At 38.7% G+C, this 19,722-nt stretch overlaps 1 protein-coding gene across 4 annotated transcripts in view; it reads left to right on the top strand.

Moving 5' to 3' along the window:
- Positions 1–19,722, top strand: part of ptpn11b (protein tyrosine phosphatase non-receptor type 11b) — a 132,327-nt gene that overhangs the window by 3,334 nt on the left and 109,271 nt on the right. The window contains exon 1 of one of the 4 annotated variants that reach the window (XM_060852441.1): positions 18,297–18,380. The exons of the other annotated variants lie outside the window; for them this stretch is intronic. Coding sequence (XP_060708424.1) covers positions 18,373–18,380 — 8 coding nt within the window. The 5' untranslated portion in view covers positions 18,297–18,372. Of the gene's footprint in view, positions 1–18,296; positions 18,381–19,722 lie in introns of those variants that run through there. 4 annotated transcript variants of the gene reach the window in all.

The raw sequence follows: 19,722 nt of genomic DNA, 5'->3' as shown, positions 1-19,722 counted from the left end.
CAGAGATTAGAATACTGTCAGTGCATCACAAGAGCTCTAGTATTGACTTTTAGCCAGACTCCTATTGCAGAATCTGGGTAGATAGGGGTTAAAATTACATGTATTTTCATTCCTGAGCATTTCTGTAGCCTATGCTTTATGAAGGACATATACCAAAGACTTGTGGTGTTTTATATTATTAAGTATGCAAATCAGATGTTGATGAAGTCATTGAGACTTGACTTCCATTTTAATTTATATATATAAATTATATAATTTATAATATACACTCAAATAAGTAAATACAGGGACTAACAAGGTTCAAATTCATTGAAGAATCAACAGCATTACTCAAATAATTCTGTTGTAAAACTTTGTAAATAACTCCTGGGGACTTCATAATCGCTATTAGTTTATGAGGCTGCCCTTGATGAGCATGATTGGCATTGATGGTGTGTACTGTAATTGAGTCTGGATGTGAAAGATGGCACGGAAGAAACTTTTCAGCATCAGTCGTACCAATGCAAGTACAAGTATGGTATTGAGCAATGCTAAGTGGTGAAGGTAAGCAGTCTTTGAGATGGAGAGTTTGGAAACTCCTGTCCAGGTCATATAAGACTCAGTTTATAAACCATTTACTTGACCATGAGAAAATGGGAGTGCAAGGAAAAAGTGCTGTCAAATAGATGGGAAGAGTATGGCATTTATTCTAAGGGGTGATGATATCATTGGGTTTCCCAGTGTTTAACTGAAGAAAAATTTGTGGCTGTCAGGATTGGATATCAGTCAGGTAGTCTGATATCACTGAGGTGCAGGATGAATCAAGAGATTAGGAGCAGAGAGACCAATCTTGGCTTTGTCAGTGTACATGTGGAATTGACCTGATGACCAGGGTATTAATATTTATGCAATGGTCCCAAGGTCAGAAAGAGTTGCAGGTTGTTGATGCAGATGGTCTGACTTCCCTCTAAATAATATGAATGGCAGCCAAGTGACTGCCACCGTCCTATTGAGAATGGTGGCACACCAGGTCTAACGAAAAGCCTGGAAGCTAAATAGCTGTTGGTTCTGCTAAGGTAGACTGGGCTTGAGGAGCCTGACTCACAGACAAAGACCAGATTTAAAAATAGCATTGATTGAGATAATAGCAAGATACAGCATGTATTCAATTGGAATCTGCATGGTATAAAGAAATACAAAGAAAGGTATTTGAAAGTGAACTTGGACTGTATTAGTTGAGAAATTTATAGCATATGACTGAGGTACTTAAAATTATAAAGGAATACATTTCTTTATAGTGGATGTAAAACAAGACACATGGCCATGGTGCATAAAATTAGGTATACTACTTATGCAGAGAGAAAGCACCAGCATGGACTATTGGCCGGATTCCATGTTATAATTTCTGTAATTCAATGAACAGTAAAGGGCATAGCCAAAAGCCCAGTCCATTAGTGGAATTAATATTTCCCTCTTTACCTTGTCAAAATCCCTCCCCATTTGGAACAACCTTATCAATCTTCTATTAATCCTCCTTGTTCCAGTAAATTTACTGGCTAAAACAACCTTGAACAGATGTTTACAAATCCCAAGACTGAAACTGTTTTCAGGCGAGCATTAAACTTTGTGCAAGATACAAAATCAATTCTAATAACTGAATTCTGCAAAATTTTAAGGATAACGGCTTCTGATTAGTTTTGGGATGTTAATCATTTCCTTTTTAACATGCTCAGAGGGAAATTAGAATTACTTTTGTGCAAAAATGAACCAGATAGTCCTAACGGACTAATTTTAATTATTGAAAGGATGCTAAACCATACTGTTTCCAAAATGTTGTTAAATATTGTATTGTTTTGCATTTGCTTGAGACTGTGTATGAGCAAACGTAAGGATTTAATTTTCAATAGTGAAGGAAAATCAAAGGTATGAAACTGATACAATGTGCAGGAGATTGGCTTTGAAATAGCATTGATAGGGTTCAGGAATTGGAAATAAATTGGTGTTTTCTAGTTCCTTCCTTTCTTAAACCATTTGGGTATTTGCATGCACAGATAATTTTGAGTTGCCAGTTTGTCTTGCAAAGTTTAATGATATTTCCTTTGTACTTGTTTCTTCAGGACTTGCAGTAATTCTTCAGGTGAAATATTAAACAAAGTAGATCATTAAACAAGTCTCATTCTTTTTAAAATGTACAAGTGTTTTGACTTGCCAGAAAGTGTTTGATGACGATTCTACATGACAGGTTATTAGTAAAAGTGAAAATGATGTGATTATGGAAATGGGAGTCAGAACAGTGATAATGCCTGCGATTACACTTGACAAGTTGTGACGAGTGGCGGTCTGTACCGGTGCATTCGTTTTTAAGTGATCAGTGATCTCGATAGAATTCAAGAGGACGTGATCACTGTTTGCTGAAAATACCCAGGTGGCAGCGCAAGTACTATAGACAGGAATAGGAAGTTGCAAAGGAACATTAGTTAATTTAAAACGAATGGCCAAATCTGTGCCATTTGTGGTCCAGTGTGGAGAAATGAGAATCGTACTGTTGGCCAAAAAAACTGTAATAGTCAAAATGCTAGGAGTAATAGAGCAGCCAAGAAATCTAGGTGTCCACATACTTCACCTAATAAATAAATAACTGCAAAATGAACATACCTCTCCTGAGGGGTTGTAATAAAAGTGTTGGAAGTTATACAATCGACATTGGAAAAAATAAATTGCCCTTGGGAATGGTGCGACATAGATTCAGCAGTGAAATTTAAGGGTTAACTTAGAAAGATAAATTGAATAGACTAGACTTGAATCCACTTGATTATAGAATATTTAAGATAATTTAAAGGATTGATAGATTTGATGCAACAAAACCATTTCCTTTAGTGATACAAGCCAGACTAAGATGGTAAGTTAGGCTTCCTCAAAGGCAGTGTCAAAGTCCTTTCTTTATGTAAGGAGTAATCCCAAAAGCTGTTAAAGCTGTACCAGTTGAAAAGTTCTAAACTGAAATTGATTTAGTTTTGTTAGGTCAGAATGTAATGGGATATGGAACCAAAGTACATAAATGGATTTGATACAAATCAGCTATGATCTAAGTGAATGTTGAAATAGGTTCAAAGTCTGAATGTTTTGAATTATACAATGTTAGCAGAAACTGTCTACAGTTGCATTAATTTTTGATTTAGCATGCCCTTTATTGTAATGGGGATAATTTGATTTCCCCCACAACCTGCCAACCCAACCATTATCCTATAGGCCTTACAACCATTATTTTTAAAATTAATATTTTTCTTCTGTAAAAATGCAGACAATTTCATAGAAGAAATGTATAGACAACATATAGCAAGCATCATGCCACTGGAATCGTTAATGATATTCTCCACGTTTTAAATTGGGATTTCTGCAATTTATAGCAGAAAGTGATTCATTGACTTTATATGAAAAGTGGCTTCAACAATGAGAAAACTGTCAATTATTTGGTATTTAAGTGGACTGAATGCTTATTTGGATAATGCAAACTGTATGGAGCTACTGTTGTCCTAGGTGGAATGAAACAAAACTGATGACCAAGTCAGGTTTGAGAGGATTGAGATGGTGTAGATATTGGGTGAGGGGAGGGAGGGAAGGCGGAAGAGGAAGAGAGAGAGAGGGAGGTTGAGTGTGCATGTGATGGGGTGTAGCACTAACAGCTGTTCAAGAAAGTTTTATGTCTCCAAGATATCTGTAATTGTGGGTGGCATGAGGAGGAGTTGTACTGGACTTGACATTAACTCAGTTTTTGTCACCATGGACACTACAGGATTTGCTGAGACTCAGTTTTTTTTTAAAATTGTGGTTAACGTTCTCTCATGGTATAATTTTAAGTCTGACTCAAAACAAAGTTTTCTGGTGTACCTTTTGTATAGATATTTCAATTTAGTTTATAATCACTTTATGTTCTATGCAAACAAACTAAATTCTTGCAAATTATATTAAAGGCCACACTGTTAGAATGTTAGAAAAAGTTTTTTCCAAATTTTTTTTATGATGTCTATGTCCTTTCCAATTCTTTTGGTGCAACTATAGCTGAGGGAAGAGCTTCATTGATGCCTGTTTGGAATTACTCCCAAGAGCTCCCTGAAAGTAGCTTTAATGTGGGATTACTGTCAAAATGAATCAATGCCGCAGGAAAAGAAAATCTAATCAGTAATTAAATTATTTCACATTATATTAAAGCGTTAAAAATACAATTTTTAATGCAATTAGATAAATATATTTACATGTTTCTTTCTTTCATAATTATTTTTTGATATGTAGTTCATAAAAATGTGTTCAAAAGTATTACTGTTTCGTTATAACTGTAGTTGTTATTTCTTTAGTTTGATAATATGCTTCAATATTCAGTCCTGCTGCTAGTGGAATCCTAAAGCTGAGGCTAAAATAGTGACCCCAATATTTTTAGGGAGGTCGGAAACTGAGTGGGGAGATAGAGTTCTGGATGGGTAAAGTAACAGGTTTCCTGGGCACCCTGCATAAATTAACAACAGAATATATTAATTTTCTTTGTCTGGTTGGGAATCTACAATCAGTCTAACTGACAGTGTGGGTTTGGTGAATTTGTCTATAACAAAGGAGGCAAAGGGGATATATTATGGTCTTGTTCGCGTGTGTGAGTGTGTGAGTAAGTCTGCAATATATCTGTTCTTCCTCTACCAGGTTTCCTGAGGTCTGAGAAACTCAGCCAAAATAGGTTTAGAAGAAAAGCACTTAAAAATTTGAGGAACATACCCTCTTTAAGTGCTTTTTGGTAACTGATTTCTTCCAGAGACCAGGTTGATTACCGCTGAAGTGAAGATAATTATTAATTTTCCCATCTGAAGTGGTAAAGAAATTCCGTGTTTTTAACTTCCTGGTTGGCTGTGGTGAGGATACTTCAGTGTGACTGGCTGCTTACCTTTGGAGGAGAAAGTGAGGACTGCAGATGCTGGAGATCAGAGCTGAAAATGTGTTGCTGGAAAAGCGCAGCAGGTCAGGCAGCATCCAAAGAGCAGGAGAATCAACATTTCGGGCATGAGCCCTTCTTCAGGAAACACATTTTCTGGCTGCTTACCTTGTTTGCTGCTGTACATCTGAAAGTGTCCTAATCTACCATAGCGAAAGACCGTCTGCTAGATCCTAGTCGTCAATTTCCTTCAAGATCAGCATGCTAAATTTCATGATCCAAGCCAATATTTTAATTGTCTTCAACATAATACATTCACAGCATTAGTTTGATCATTTCAGATTTGTTTCTTTACCATCTTACTACTGTACTGACAAAGCAGTACCTCAAGTCAACACTGGTGTGACTGCACTTGTTAAATTCCTTGCAAATACCTGTATAATGATCTTTTGACCTCATGTAAATCAAAACCATTGTAACATTACAATCACAACAGCAACCGAAGATGCATCTATTTAAAGACATTTTAAATAAAGTGGCGATTGTCTCCTTTAAATCATTGAAAATAAATTTATTGATTATTTGTATTTTGAGATAAATCCTATGTCCTGTTATAGTAATTTTCATTCTAAAGTTGACCTAATATTACTTTGCAGCCTAAAACTTAAGAAATATAATTTCTACTTTAGGTACAAGTGAATCAAACAGTAATACTTATTGAAATACAGTGTACCGGTTACAAATGAGTTGTGATTTGGAGGAGCCGGTGTTGGAATGCGGTGGACAAAGTTAAGAATCACACAACAGGTTAACATCCAACAGGCTTATTTGGAAGCACTAGCTTTCGGAGCTCTGCTCCTTCATCAGGTGGTTGTGAAACTGGACAATAAGACACAGAATTGGTAGCAAAGGATTACAGTCATTCAATAATATATTGAACAAACCTAGCTTGTCAAGCCTTTTCATCTTTTAGAATGGATTTGCTGGTTTCGATTCTTTAACATGTAAATCCCAGAACTTCTTTTAAGTCACATTCTCAAGATAATTTAAGGTTTCTGTAACAAAAGGTGACATCTCAGCCTAGACAATGCCTCAAATGATGTGAGTCAGACCAACCTCGACTTTTTAGATGGGTTTGACTCGCACCTTTTTAAATCGAGAGTGCGATGCTGGAAAAGCACAGCAGGTCAGGCAGCATCCGAGGAGCTGGAAAATCGACGTTTTGGGCAAAAGCCTTTCATCAGGAATTAGACTTTTGAGCCAAGGGGGTAGAGAGATAAATGGGAGGGGGGTGGAGGGGAAGGTAGATGGAAGTGGGGGTAATGGCGATAAGTCGGATAGGAGGGTGGAGTGGATAGGTGGGAAGGAAAATGGACAGGTCGTGAGTGTGGTGCCAAGTTGGAAGGTTGGATCTGGGATAAGGTAGCGGGAGGTGAAATGAGGAAACCAGTGAAGTCCATATTGATACCTATCCAGTCCACTCTCCTCTCCAGCCTATCACCATTACCCCCACCTTCCATCTACCTATCGCACACTCAGCTACTTTCTCTCTTTCTCTCTTTCTTTCTCTCTTTCTCTCTTTCTCTCTTTCTCTCTTTCTCTCTTTCTCTCTTTCTCTCTCTCCCCCCCTCCACTCTGCTCACAAGCCTCCTTCCTGATTAAGGGCTCTTGCCCGAAACTCCTGCTCATCAGATACTGCCTGACCTGTGCTTTTCCGGCACCACCCTCTCGACTCTGATCTCCAGCATCTGCAATTCTCACTTTCTCCTAGTTAATTTTCACATTTTTTAAGGCGTTATCTGAGCTAAGATGTCACCTTGTTGTTGTAAAACCTTTTAAATTATCTTGAGAATGTGACTGAAAAGAGGTTCTGGGATTTACATCGACTTGACAAGCTAGGTCTGTTCAATATATCATTGTAATCTTTTGCTACAAATTCTGTGTCTTATGGTCCTGCTTCAAAATCATCTGATGAAGGAGCAGAGCTCTGAAAGCTAGTGCTTCCAAATAAACCTAGTGGACTATAACCTAGTGTTGTGTGACTTTTAATAGAGTTGTTGACTTTAATTTTTGACAGATCTTCGCTGTTGTTTCAAATTTATTGAGCACCCTCTTTCTTTCTTGCTGTTTCTCACTCTGCTGCCCTACAATTGTAACTAAGCAAATAGCCCAAGAAAGGAAGCTGGCACACGGTTTCCCAGACTTGGAGGTGCAGACCAAACAGGACAATTGAGAGAAGAGCAGTGTAATCTCCTCCAGGTCACCAAAGGAAACCATGCCACCAAACACAGCTAGCTTGGACAGAAATAGCTGCCTGGGCTAGCATGGTGTCTCATGTTAAAAGAAACACCCAGCAATGCCAAAAGAAGGCTACTAATCTTTGCACTCACAACGGTAAGCGCCACCATTTGCGGCTGTATTATGTCACATTCCCAGACTCGCCATTACTCCCTCTAACCCTGCCACTGCATACTGAGGCTCGTACTGCATTCAACACTAAGGGTTTTATGTCTATTCAATGGCTCTCACTCACGTCATCCTCCCAAGATGCTAATTTTTATCTGACCTTTGCATTTCTTACTCTCTCATTGCAGACACCTCCCCACCCATCTTGGCCTCACCTTATCAATAACATCACTTCCATTGCATTCCATCCCTCCCTTTGTGTAATTGCAGGCAAAAATCATCTCCTAACCAGGCTGAGATTTCAAGACTGGCAATGGGATGGCAGATATTAGACTCCATGTGAGTCATGCAAAGAGCAGGACTGCTCATGTGAGGACGCAAACAGCCAAAAGGCCACAAAGCAAGTGAGCTTCATGATGTGCTGCTGCACCATACAAGCCAGTGCTAGATAATTTTAATCCTTATCCTGAACAAGTGTTTAGTCCTTTTCCACTTTTCTGCTTATGTAGGTATTAGTGGGACTTTGAGCTAAGAGTAGGCAGTCATTCACAATCTCCACCTCTAAGGACAAAGCTATGCAACACTAAGAGGACACACCAGCAAGGCTTTTATCTGCATCCTTCAGCATATCAGACTTTAACCTCATTGGATTGTCTGTGCTACCGACTTTAATCAAGAAAATCTGGTGAGCACATGACTGAAACATCTCTGTGGCTTGTCAGGGAAGAAGTGCCCCTGGACTCGAGTGTTCAGCACTGCTGGAGACCAGGCACCAGCAGCTCCCTCAGGCAGAAGATGGTCCCATAGTTTCTGCCATTATTGACTTGATCAAAATGCACTGAGATGCAAAGGAATATCGGATAGGTTTGTCAAAAGCAGTCAGTAAACAGGATCAAGGATGAAGTCCATCAACATTTATCAGTATAATGTGGTTTCCAAGATGCATACGTGTAGCTGCCTCCATGAACAGGTCAGCAACCAACAGGAAACCCATGTCCAGCGCACTCTGTGTACACTGGAAATATTAGATTACTAACAGTGTGGAAACAGGCCCTTCGGCCCAACAAGTCCACACTGACCCGCCGAAGTGCAACTCACCCATACCCCTACATTTACCCCTTACCTAACACTACTGGCAATTTAGCATAGCCAATTCACCTGATCCGCACATCTTTGGACTGCGGGAGGAAACCGGAGCACCCGGAGGAAACCCACACAGACACGGGGAGAACGTGCAAACTCCACACAGTCAGTCACCTGAGTCGGGAATTGAACCCGGGTCTCAGGCGCTGTGAGGCAGCAGTGCTAACCACTGTGCCACCGTGCTGCCCAATATGCATGAACTTGCATTCCATCACTTTAGTTATTGGTGTTCTGCATCTGTGACAAGGTGAGAGGAGGATGAGGGATCTTGACTCTGAAGAAAAGTTGGTGTCAGCAGGCACCAAAAGGAAGGAAGGGCCAAACACAAGGCCTCAAGATACGTTCTCGGGACACTCCTGAAGATGCTCTGTCTGTCCACCTACTCTGTACCTGTCCTGCCAATGCATGCTGAGGAGGGTAAGCCTACAACTGCAAAAGGCATTCTCTAAGACCTGGGCCCTGAGTCCTCCAGGTCAGCTAGAGGCTGGTTCTCCTCCCTATTCCAATTGTAGACATTGGAACAGTGCTTTAAATGTAGTGGGAGGGAAAGGCAGCAAAAAAACCTACCAAGGACACAGGTGGCACTACATTTTACAAATCCTGCCGTTTTTGTAAATGTACATTCACTTTGTAGCTGTCGGTCAACCCATTGTGTGAGCCTGTTCCTGTCCCACTGAACGCAACTCTGCATACCTTGACATTGTCCTGTCCCCTTAGTCCAGGAACTCCCCACCCATGTTCGGGACACCCTTTAATCACCTCCAAGACTTTTGTTTCCCTGACCCACCTTATCTTCACTATGGACATCCAGTCCCTGTACACATCTATCCACCTTGACTAAGGCCTCCAAGCCCTCAGTTTCTTCCTCTCACCATCCTAACGAGTACCCTTATACTGATACCCTCATCTGCCTGGTTGAACTGGTTCTCGCCCTCTAACTTGTCTTTCCAATCCTCCCACTCCCTTCAAACCAAAGCGGTAGCCGTGGGCACCCACATAGGCCCCAGCTATGCCTGACTCTTTGTAGGGTATGTGGAATAGTCCATCTACCGCAGCTACACCGGCGCCCCTCCCCCAAAACCTTTTCCTCCACTATATCAATGACTGTATTGGCACTACCTCCTGCTCCCATGAGTATGTTGAATAGTTCCTCAACTTCATTTGCACCTTTCACCTGACATTAAATCCACCTAAACCATGTTGGACACCTCCCTCCCCTTCCTGGACTTCTCTGCCTCCAGCAACTGACTAACCACAGACATCTACTACAAACCACCAACTCCCAAGGCTACCTAGGCTACTCCACCTCCTGTAAGAATGCCATCCTTTATTCCCAATTCCTACGCCTTCGTAGCATTGGTTCTCAGGATGACCAATTCCACCTTAGAAAACCCCAGAAGGCCGCCTCCTTCAAAGATTGCAATTTCCCCTCCCATGTAGTTGACTATGCCCTCCAGCGCATTTCCTCCACTTCCTGCACCTCTGCCTTAAATCCCACCCCTCCCAAAACAACAAGGACAGAACCGCTGGTCCTCACCTTCCACCCCACCAACCTCCGTATTCACCCCATCATCTTTTGCAACTTCCGGCACCTACAAACAGACCCAACCATGATGGACACGCACACACTCGCACATGTGCACGCGCATACATCTCAATCAGTGTTACAGAAAGACCGTTCCCCCTCTGACTCCCTTGTCAGATCCATGCACTTCCACCAGCCCACACCAGACTCCCAGCACCTTCCTATGCCACCTCAGGAAGTGCAAAACCTGCACCCACACCTCTGCTCTCCCCTCCATTCAAGGGCCCAAAGGATCCTTCTACATCTGACAGAAATTTACTTGTACCTTCAGTGTCATCTACTGTATCCATTGCATCCGATGTGGTCTCCTTTACATCGGGGAGACTGGATGTCAACTTGTGGATCGTTTCAGACACCCGCACAACAAACCCTACTGCCCCATGGCTGAACACTTCAATTGCCCCTCCCACTCTACCAAGGACATGCAATTCCTAGGTCGCCTCCATTGCCAAACCCTTATCACCCAATACCTAGAGGAAGAATGCCTCATCTTCCACTTTTTTCCGACCCTGCAACCACATGGGGTTAATGTGAATTTCGCCAGCTTTCTCACTTCCCTTCCCCGCCCCCCCCCCCCCCCCCCCCACAGTATCTAGCCCTAAGCCTCCAAATTGGCACTGCCCTCTTGACCTACCCATCATCTTTCCTATCCATCCGCTCCACCCTCGTCTCAGACCTATCACCTTCCCCACCTTCATCTATCTATCACATTCTTGGCTTTTTTTTTCCCCCAACCCATTTGTCTCTCAGACCCTGACCCACAAGCCTCATTCCTGATCAAGAGCTTATTGCCCGAAATGTCGATTCTCCTGTTCCTCTGATGCTGCCTAAGCTGCTCTGCTTTTCCAGCACCATACACTCGAGTCTGATCTCCAGCATCTGCAGTCCTCACTTTCTCCTAGTCTCTTTGAACATCCCAATATGAAAGTTGTTGTAATAACCAAGCATTTTTTCTTCACTTTGAAGTAACCGACTCCTTGTTTGCAGATAATATCATTGAGGGCAAGGATACTTGAACTATCATATTGTTGACTACAGCTGAGGCATTGCATTTTGTAGCTGCAGCATTCCCTTTCCCTACCAGGGCAGAATTAGTGTCTAATTCCTTCAGCAACTGGTCAATGAACAGCTATCCCACACTTGAGCTTCCCACTTAGACTAGCTGAACTTCCTACTAAAAATATTGGACCTTTTTTTAATTAAAAAAATTACTGTAAAAGCTTCAGTATTATTACAAAATTATCATCTATGACACTTTAGCAAAATGTTAGGTTTTCATATCACTTTTCTAGTTTAATTTGAGAATTTGATTGTGATTCATTTGAGTTAGTCAGTAAGGAATAAGTGACACATTGGATTTGACCTGTTTCTGCTTTAAATACCTTGCAATACAATGAACAAACTACATATTAATTTTAAGTATACACATGGTCACAGCTACCTGTGTTTATATAACCCTGTTGTGAACATGCATACAAACTTATTTTCTCCTCTACTTATGCATCCTTCAGCTCATTCTGTAAGGCTTTGTGCATTTATCTACTGTTAATTTAAATATTGCAACATAGGTTTCATAAAATAAAATATGACTTTGCCAGTTTTCCTACTGTTGCTCCTGACGAGATGATAAAAAGACAATGTGCTAGCACAAATGTTAGGTGGGTTTTACTGAAATTGAGAGCCAACGCCTTTTTATACTTTTCTATTTTACTGGTTTTCACAGACTTGAAAGGGTCTCGTGCTTGGGTATGAGGAAATAGAGGAAGGAAACTGAATGATCAAAAAAATAATTTATATAAGAATAAAGTTACCAAATATTAACTCCAATCGGCTAAGTTTGAATATTTTATTCAGGATCAATGGCTATCCAGACTTGATTGCTTTAGGATTTTTAAAATTTAATTATTTTTGTAGATTCACTGACTTCAATGTGATTAATACTTGAGCATCAGCCTATACCATTAGTGCATCTGTGTTGAGCCGTTCAAAGATTCTTTTGCTAATTACTGAACATTACTGGACTTGTGGATCTACAGAAATATAACCTATTTTCTCCTGATAACTTTTTTAAAAAAAAGGTTTTAACTATGCCATATTCAGGAATCTACAATTCCAAAAAAGAAATGCAGTGTGTACATGGGATGAGAGATTTAGCACCGCCCCAAGCAAAATCTGTCTGGGGATTGTTCTCCGAGGCAATAAAATTGGTAAGAATGTCAAATGTTCACATCATCTGGAAAAATAAACTAGTTAACCTGCCATTCCAAGTAGAAACCCTCTCTGTTTTGCACAGAATTAGAAATGCCTTTTTTTTTCTATTCAACAAAGGGCACAGATGCAATTTGAAAATATAAATATATATCAGTTCAATGAAATGTGAATTGATTTTTATTTCATTCAAATTTTGAGGATAAATGAAATTTGCTGTTTCGTACTTTTCAAAGCCCAGTATAATTTCTTACTAATAAGAAATGTGGAGTAATGTAGCTTCGAAAGGGGAAACAAATCAATTTGGAATATGAATGGAAGATATATGTCTGCTGTAGAATTCAGATAGCTACTTTTGTACCTACACCCACATTCTGACCTTTAAACATGCTGTTCAGAAAGATTTAATAAAAAAAAATCGTTACCAGTTAAAGTGATTCTTTTGGAAAAATTGACAATGAATGAATGAAAACAAAACCACATTTATACAATTGCCTTTCATGACCTCAGGAGGTCCCAAAACACTTTACAGCCAGTTAAATCCTTTTGAAGTTTAGTCACTGTTCTACCACACAACGCAGTCAGAAGGATATTTATAATGTTTCTCACACACTAAACCTTTTTGACACTAACATTTTTTTTAACTGAGGAAAATAGTTTGTTAACATTTAATAGAAACATTGTTTTAATCATTTATTTTTCTTTTAATGACTAATTTAGTTATCTGATTTCCTCCTCTTCCTGAAACCATTCTTTACAGTGATCTAATACTGTTGATGTTTGTCTAACTTTGGTAACATATCCTTTTTTTAAGAATTTTTTTTTCCATGTGATTAGTCATAAATTCAAGGCGATGTACAGCACGGAAACAGACCCTTCAGTCTACTTCGTCCATGCCGACCAGATATCCCAACCCAACCTAGTCCCACCTGTCAGTACCCAGTCCATATCCCTCCAAACTCTTCCTATTCATATACCCATCCAGATGCCTTTTAAATGTTGCAATTGTACTAGCCTCCACAACTTCCTCTGGCAGCCCATTCCACACACTCCTCATCCTCTGCATGAAAAAGTTGCCTCTTAGGTCTCTTTTGTCTTTTCCCTCTCACCCTAAACCTATGCCCTCTTGTTCTGAACTCCCCCACCCCAGGAAAAAGACCTTGTCTATTTACCTTATCCATGTCTCTCATGACTTATAAATCTTTAAGGTCAAGCTCCGCCTCCAATGCTCCAGGGAAAACAGCCCGAGCACATTCAGCCTCTCCCTATAGCTCAAATCCTCCAACCCTGGCAACATCCTTTTAAACCTTTTCTGAACCCTTTAAAGTTTCACAACACCTTTCTGATAGGAAGGAGACCAGAATTGCACGCAACATTCAAACAGGCCTAATCAATGTCTTGTACAGCTGCGACATGACCTCCCAACTCCTGTACTCAATACTCTGACCAATAAAGGAAAGCACACCAAGCGCCGCCTTCACTATCCTATCTACCTGCGACTTTACTCTCAATGAGCTATGAGCATGCACTCCAAGGTCTCTTTGTTCAGCAACACTCCCCAGGACTTTACCATTAAGTCTATAAGTTCCTGCTTTAAATTTGCTGAAATGCAGCACCTCCCATTTATCTGAATTAAACTCCACCTGCCACTCCTCAACCTATTTGCTCATCTGACCGAGGTCACCTTCTTCGCTGCCCATTACACGTCCAATCTTGGTGTCACTTGCAAACTTACTCACTATACCCCTTAAGCACACTTCCAAATCATTTCTATAAATGACAAAAAGTAGTGGAGCCAGCACCAATCCTTGTGGCACTCCACTGGTCACTGGCCTCCTGTTTGAAAAGCAACCACCATCCTCTATCTTCTACCTTCGAGCTAGTTCTGTATTCAAATAGCTAGTTCTCCCTGTGCTCCGAGATCTAACCTTGCTAACCAGTCTCCCATGGGGAACCTTGTCGAATGCCTTACTGAATTCCATATAGATCACATCTACCACTCTGCCCTTCTCAATCCTCTGAGTATTACTTTTTTAAAAAAATCAAGTTTGAGACATGACTTCTCACTTACAGAGCCATGTTGATTATCGCTAATTGTATTATAGTTGTCCTGAGGATGGCGTAAACTGTTGTAATTCACAATTCTCGTTCTCTTTCCTCTGCTCCCTCCATCCGCAATTACACCCCCCCCCCCCCAAGAATTTTTTTAGAAAATGCTTCCTTTTGCACTAGTTACTTTGCTTGTTTTCACACTTCTCAAACTTCAAGTACTTATTACAGATTTGTTCACTTTGGATCACAACAGTATCCGGGCACACTCCCATGCAGCAACCTTGATATATTGCCAGTACTGCCATCCTTAAAGAGTTGCAGTTAATTACTATCATTTTGTATTATATTTTAACTTTGTAAGAGTGGAAGAGACTTTAATCACTTAGCAAATACTAACCAAGCAGTTAGCTCTTTGTAATGGAGCAAGAACCGATTTTTTTTTCTCTCTCTCTCTGTGGGGTGAGAACAGTTGTACTCAAAATCCAAATTTGCACTCCATTTCCTCAGTTATACTTCCTCACTGAATTTAACACACTCTGCTGTGTGGTGAAATGACAAAATAATCATGTTCAAATTGGACATCAGTGGAGTGGTAGCCCTGCAACTTATGAAGAGCATCTGTGGTAGGAGAGCCAGATCAGGTTATGTTCCGTATGTGTGTTTTTCTTTGGAGAATCCTGCCAACCCAAAGCAGCCCAGGTTTCTGATATATACCTTTCTGTTATCAGGGGAACCTGCAGTAGATATTTGGCCTTCTGAATGAGGCAATCAATGTTTGATAGTGAATGACAAGAAGATTCATGGCATTGGTCACCTTTTCAAGTATGACTGAGTTGGCCATGTTTGTTAAAATGATTGAAGATCCTTCATCAAGAAGGTGTGGATCCCTTGGAAGTTTTCCTTTTTATTAGGCATAGCTTTTGAAGGAACTCCACTAATACTTGTAAAAAATGTTATTGCTTCTGCAACTGTTCTTCATCTATTGGTGACTATCGCTGTCACTGTGCAACCGTGGAGGGAATCAATGTTTCGGGTGACAGGTTGCTTTGTCCTGGATGGCACGGAGCTGTAATGATCCATACAAGTGGAGATTATTCCATATCTTACGGATACCTTACTATCTTACGGATAGAGGCTTTAGATGTTCAAAATGTGAATTACTTGCTGTAGAATTCCTAGTTTCTAAATCTTGTAGTCACAGTATTTAAGTAGCTGCAGTTCAGATTCTGATTGGTAGCATTGGAGTGTTGATGTTGGAGAATTCAGTGAATGTGATGCCATTGAACGTCCAGGGAAGATGATTAGATTCTCTTTTTGTCAGATGACTATTGTCTAGTACTTGGACTATTACGCAAATGTTATTTGTTGGAACTAAAAATGGTGAGATTCGAAGAAAATTAAAGTGAACTGGTCTCATGACCCAGTTCTATTTAATTAAGCTGTAGTTAAATTTGAAATGTCTTGAGGTGCACAGGAGTGGAGCTTCAGTAGAGTACAAATGCAATTAAACTGCAAAGTTAGCATAGATATCCATTGATGTTTTTCTTGTGCATCTTTCCCTTTTGGTTTGTCTCATCAGTAGGTGTACATGGGCTGCATAGCAGAGGAAAATTTGTCCTTCGGTCTTATTTGAAGTTTTGATAGTGTGTCCGGGAAGGAATAGATTTAAAAGAAAGGAAATGGGTTATAATTCATATTGAATTGTGTTGTGGCTGACTGCCAGTTCACTGCAGTTTTTCTTCTTCTACTGTTATCGTTCCTTGCAGTGCTTCCTAGTTTTATCTTGGGACGTCAGCAGGAACATATTTAGAAAGCCAGCCTCATTTAAAGCATTTATTACAAACTGCTCCAGCTGTAGTTAGCAATATCAAACAACATGCAATTTCAGGTGGAAACTATCCTTGAATAAAATCTCTTTCTAACAGATCTCTAACTGCACGATTGGTAATGCTACTGCCACCTAGAGAAATTTCCTATATTAACTAGTTAATTTTAATTCTGCATTTAGTAGATTGTATCTGTATAATTTTTCAAAGGTAACTGCTTTCAGCTAAATTCAAAAAATTGGACCAAGTACAAAAAAATTAAATTGAAGAAGACCATTTTGGCTTCTCTGTGATAACTAACTATAATAATTTTTAATGTTGAGAGGTCTGTTTTGTTTCCAAATAGAATATTGAAATAAGATGGTAGCTCTCCTCCCTTCTGCATCAGAAAAAGTATTACATTACAGCATTTAGGATTTGAGCAAATAATCTAAGTTAACACGTCTGTGCAATATTAAATATTTTCAGGGATTGTTTTGTTTGATGTTAAAATTGGATGAATTTTACCATGGAGCTGGAGTGAAATTTGCACCGTTTGTTTTTGCTGTCTATCTGATTAAAATTTGAGAATTATATATACTGCGTGTCAAATGGGACATTTTTAAACGTTCTCCATTAGGTGCAAGTGAAGGGATGTTATCATCAAAAATGAAGATTGACCTGTTTTATGTTTTTTATATGCTGATTAAATGTAGAAGCCCTGTGTCATCAAATAACGTGCTACTAATTGACTATTGTAACTTTACAATGCTATATCACTATGACTTCTTTATATTTGACATTACTTTTACTTTCTAAGATTAAAAAGTGATCATTTTCAGTGATTTTCTACAATGTTTCTTAGAATAATAGAACTGGAAATTCCAGATTCAAATAGTCAATCCAAACTAAACTTCAAGGTCCTATGTGCTCATGGTATCAAAGAGGTTGTTGTGAGAAATAGTCCACATAAGATCAACATCTTTCCGAAGTTGAAGTTAGCATATATTTTCAAGTTACCCTGGCCCAAAATGTAATCCCAAAGCTGGATTCTGAGAGTGCAAAATATGAAGTGTTTCAGTTTCCTGTATAGTGGAAGCTATTTGTTTTGTTCACCTGAGAATATAATCAAAAATGAAAGTTGGGTAATGGCACAATTGGACAGTTGGTAGTCCTGAGAAATGTGTTTATCTTTTTTTTTGTACCAGTTTGAATGTTGGTATTTCCATGGAGTGAAATATATTTTATTTAGACATGAGTTGACAGATAATTTAAAAGTTAATTTCAGAGCACAGAATCTAATTTGTTAAAAAGCTTAATTCAGTTCTTTATTGTTTCCAAATTGGTCAATATTTTTGTTTTGAATTTGGTGGACCTACATATAAAATAAAATTAATCAAATTGTTGAAGTTCTCATTTATGGAAAGCTTGACTGGCCTTTTTTGAAGTGAACATGTTTAGTAGTTAGAAGGAAATTATGTACATTGTATTAGAGCATTCATTTGATTTAAAACCAACTCATCAGCAATACTTTAATAGTTCATACTGAGTATTGAGCTTGAGTAAATCTTTATGGTTGCAGTAACCATTTTTTTATAGTACAGATAAATACTAAGTAGTTAGGGTTGGGGAGATGGAAATGTGGGGTGGTGGGAAGAGGAAATATTTTACACCCTGACAGCTGTTTGCACGCATTCTATTATGAGATTGATGTTCAGAAAAATAAAAATAGTCAGAACTTCAGTTCAGTTATTCAGTAAACTTTGTCTGAGAGCTTCCACTACAACCATTAAATATGAAATATTACACAAAATACTGCCATTGAAAATGATGAATCGATTCAGTAAATATCAAATTGAACGTTTTTACAACATATCAAATAAATCTTGAGGAAACCCGAATGTTAAATATTATGCTCTAATGGAAGCCAGTAATAAAGCTAAGCAGCGTTTTTACTTCCTAAAAATGTCTGCTGCTCTCTCTACGATAGGACTTTGATCCGATTTCCTTTTCCGCATCATAACCTCATTGAAGCAGCTGTTGTCTCTTCTTGGAAGCCTACTGAGGTACAGTTGTAATGTAACGTTGCAGTGACTCTGAACAAGCGTTGCAATCTGTTTGTTACAAAATTCTCTTAACTGCCCAACCACACTCACCAAATCCTAATTAAGCCCTTTCCCTTATTTCCCTGAGCTGTTCTGGAGTTATTGACTTTTGTATACTTAAGCTGGATTAGTGGCTGTTGGCTTTATTTGTAGGGCTGAAGAACTTTGGACAGTATGGTGAGGTATGGAAGCTGTGAAGATTTTTATGTTTTTATTCAAAATTATAAAATATTCTGTTTGAGAATGTTTGCAATAGTGTGTAGTAGGACACATATTTTTGTTGGATTTAAAGTAAAATGTCTGAAATAGAATAGCCATTCAATGTTGGAGTGCAGTATGGTTCCTTAATGTATACTCAATACTAATTTGAAATACTCAGCTGCAATACCATGTGTAAAGCTTCTTTTTAGATTTGAAAATACTCTGCAATCCAGAAATGTTTTATTTGGGCCAATGTAGATTGGTGTATAGTTTTGTCGGATATTTTGTTTAGTTTTCAGATTATTTTCAACTCGAGCTTCTAACATTTATGATGCCCAAATCACTAAACTTAAAAATTAATTCAAATTACTATTAATTCAAATTATTATTGCTATACGAAGTGTGAAACTACGTGCAAAGGATAACAGAAGTTTAAAACTCTGTTCCACAAAACAGTAAATTATGCTTGGTAAATTGTTCATTTAACTCAAAGATTGATTTTTATTAATCACTGGTAATGGAAATGAAGCAAAGACATCCATGTGGATTTGGGTCACAAATAAGCCATGATCTCATTGAATGGTGAAACATGGCTGAGGGAATAAAATGGCCTACTGCTGTTTCCATATACAAGTAAATTAAATTGGAAAAGAATGCAGTGGTTTTGGATTTCTAAGGAGAGTTAGAAATGGTTTTTTTATCAGAAAATTGTTATCCATTTTTCCTACGTTCTTATCCGTAAGAGAATATCGATATGAATGTTTAACCCATTTGATTACTTTACTTTCTTGGGTTTAAACCTATGTTTTATTTGTTCTGTATTATTATACTTATTCCATTAACAAACAATTTTGGAAATTGAGATGAGACTTCAGTGTAGTTAATAAACTCCTTTTTTTTTGTAACTTTACTTCTTGGTTAATCAAGGCTCTTTCTTTTTCCCTTGCTAATGAAGGGAATTGTGTGACAGTTAAAACAATAACTGAGCAACTCTGATCCTGAATTTAGATTTGGTTAAGAATGCAAACTAAAAACACCGTAAATATTATCAATATCTTAGATTGAAAAAGAAAAAGGAAAACAAAGTATTGAAAGATTGTAAGTACTAAGAACTGGAACTTTTAGGAATTCTATTATTGTTTCAAATGCTGTCAGATTTTTAAATGTTGATAGTTTCTCTGATGTGAATTCAAGTGTGTTAGTTTATTGTGGGACTTTGACCATGAGCAATCAGTTGTTAGTTGTAGTAGTGTATTATAGAACTGAAGATATGTGCATACTTCAGGGTAAGAACATTCATCATCTTTATCTTGCACTTTTCTT

This window comes from Hemiscyllium ocellatum, chromosome 37 (assembly GCF_020745735.1).
Source record: "Hemiscyllium ocellatum isolate sHemOce1 chromosome 37, sHemOce1.pat.X.cur, whole genome shotgun sequence".
In the NCBI taxonomy this organism is placed as follows: domain Eukaryota; kingdom Metazoa; phylum Chordata; class Chondrichthyes; order Orectolobiformes; family Hemiscylliidae; genus Hemiscyllium; species Hemiscyllium ocellatum.
This window is presented reverse-complemented; position numbering and strand designations above follow the sequence as displayed.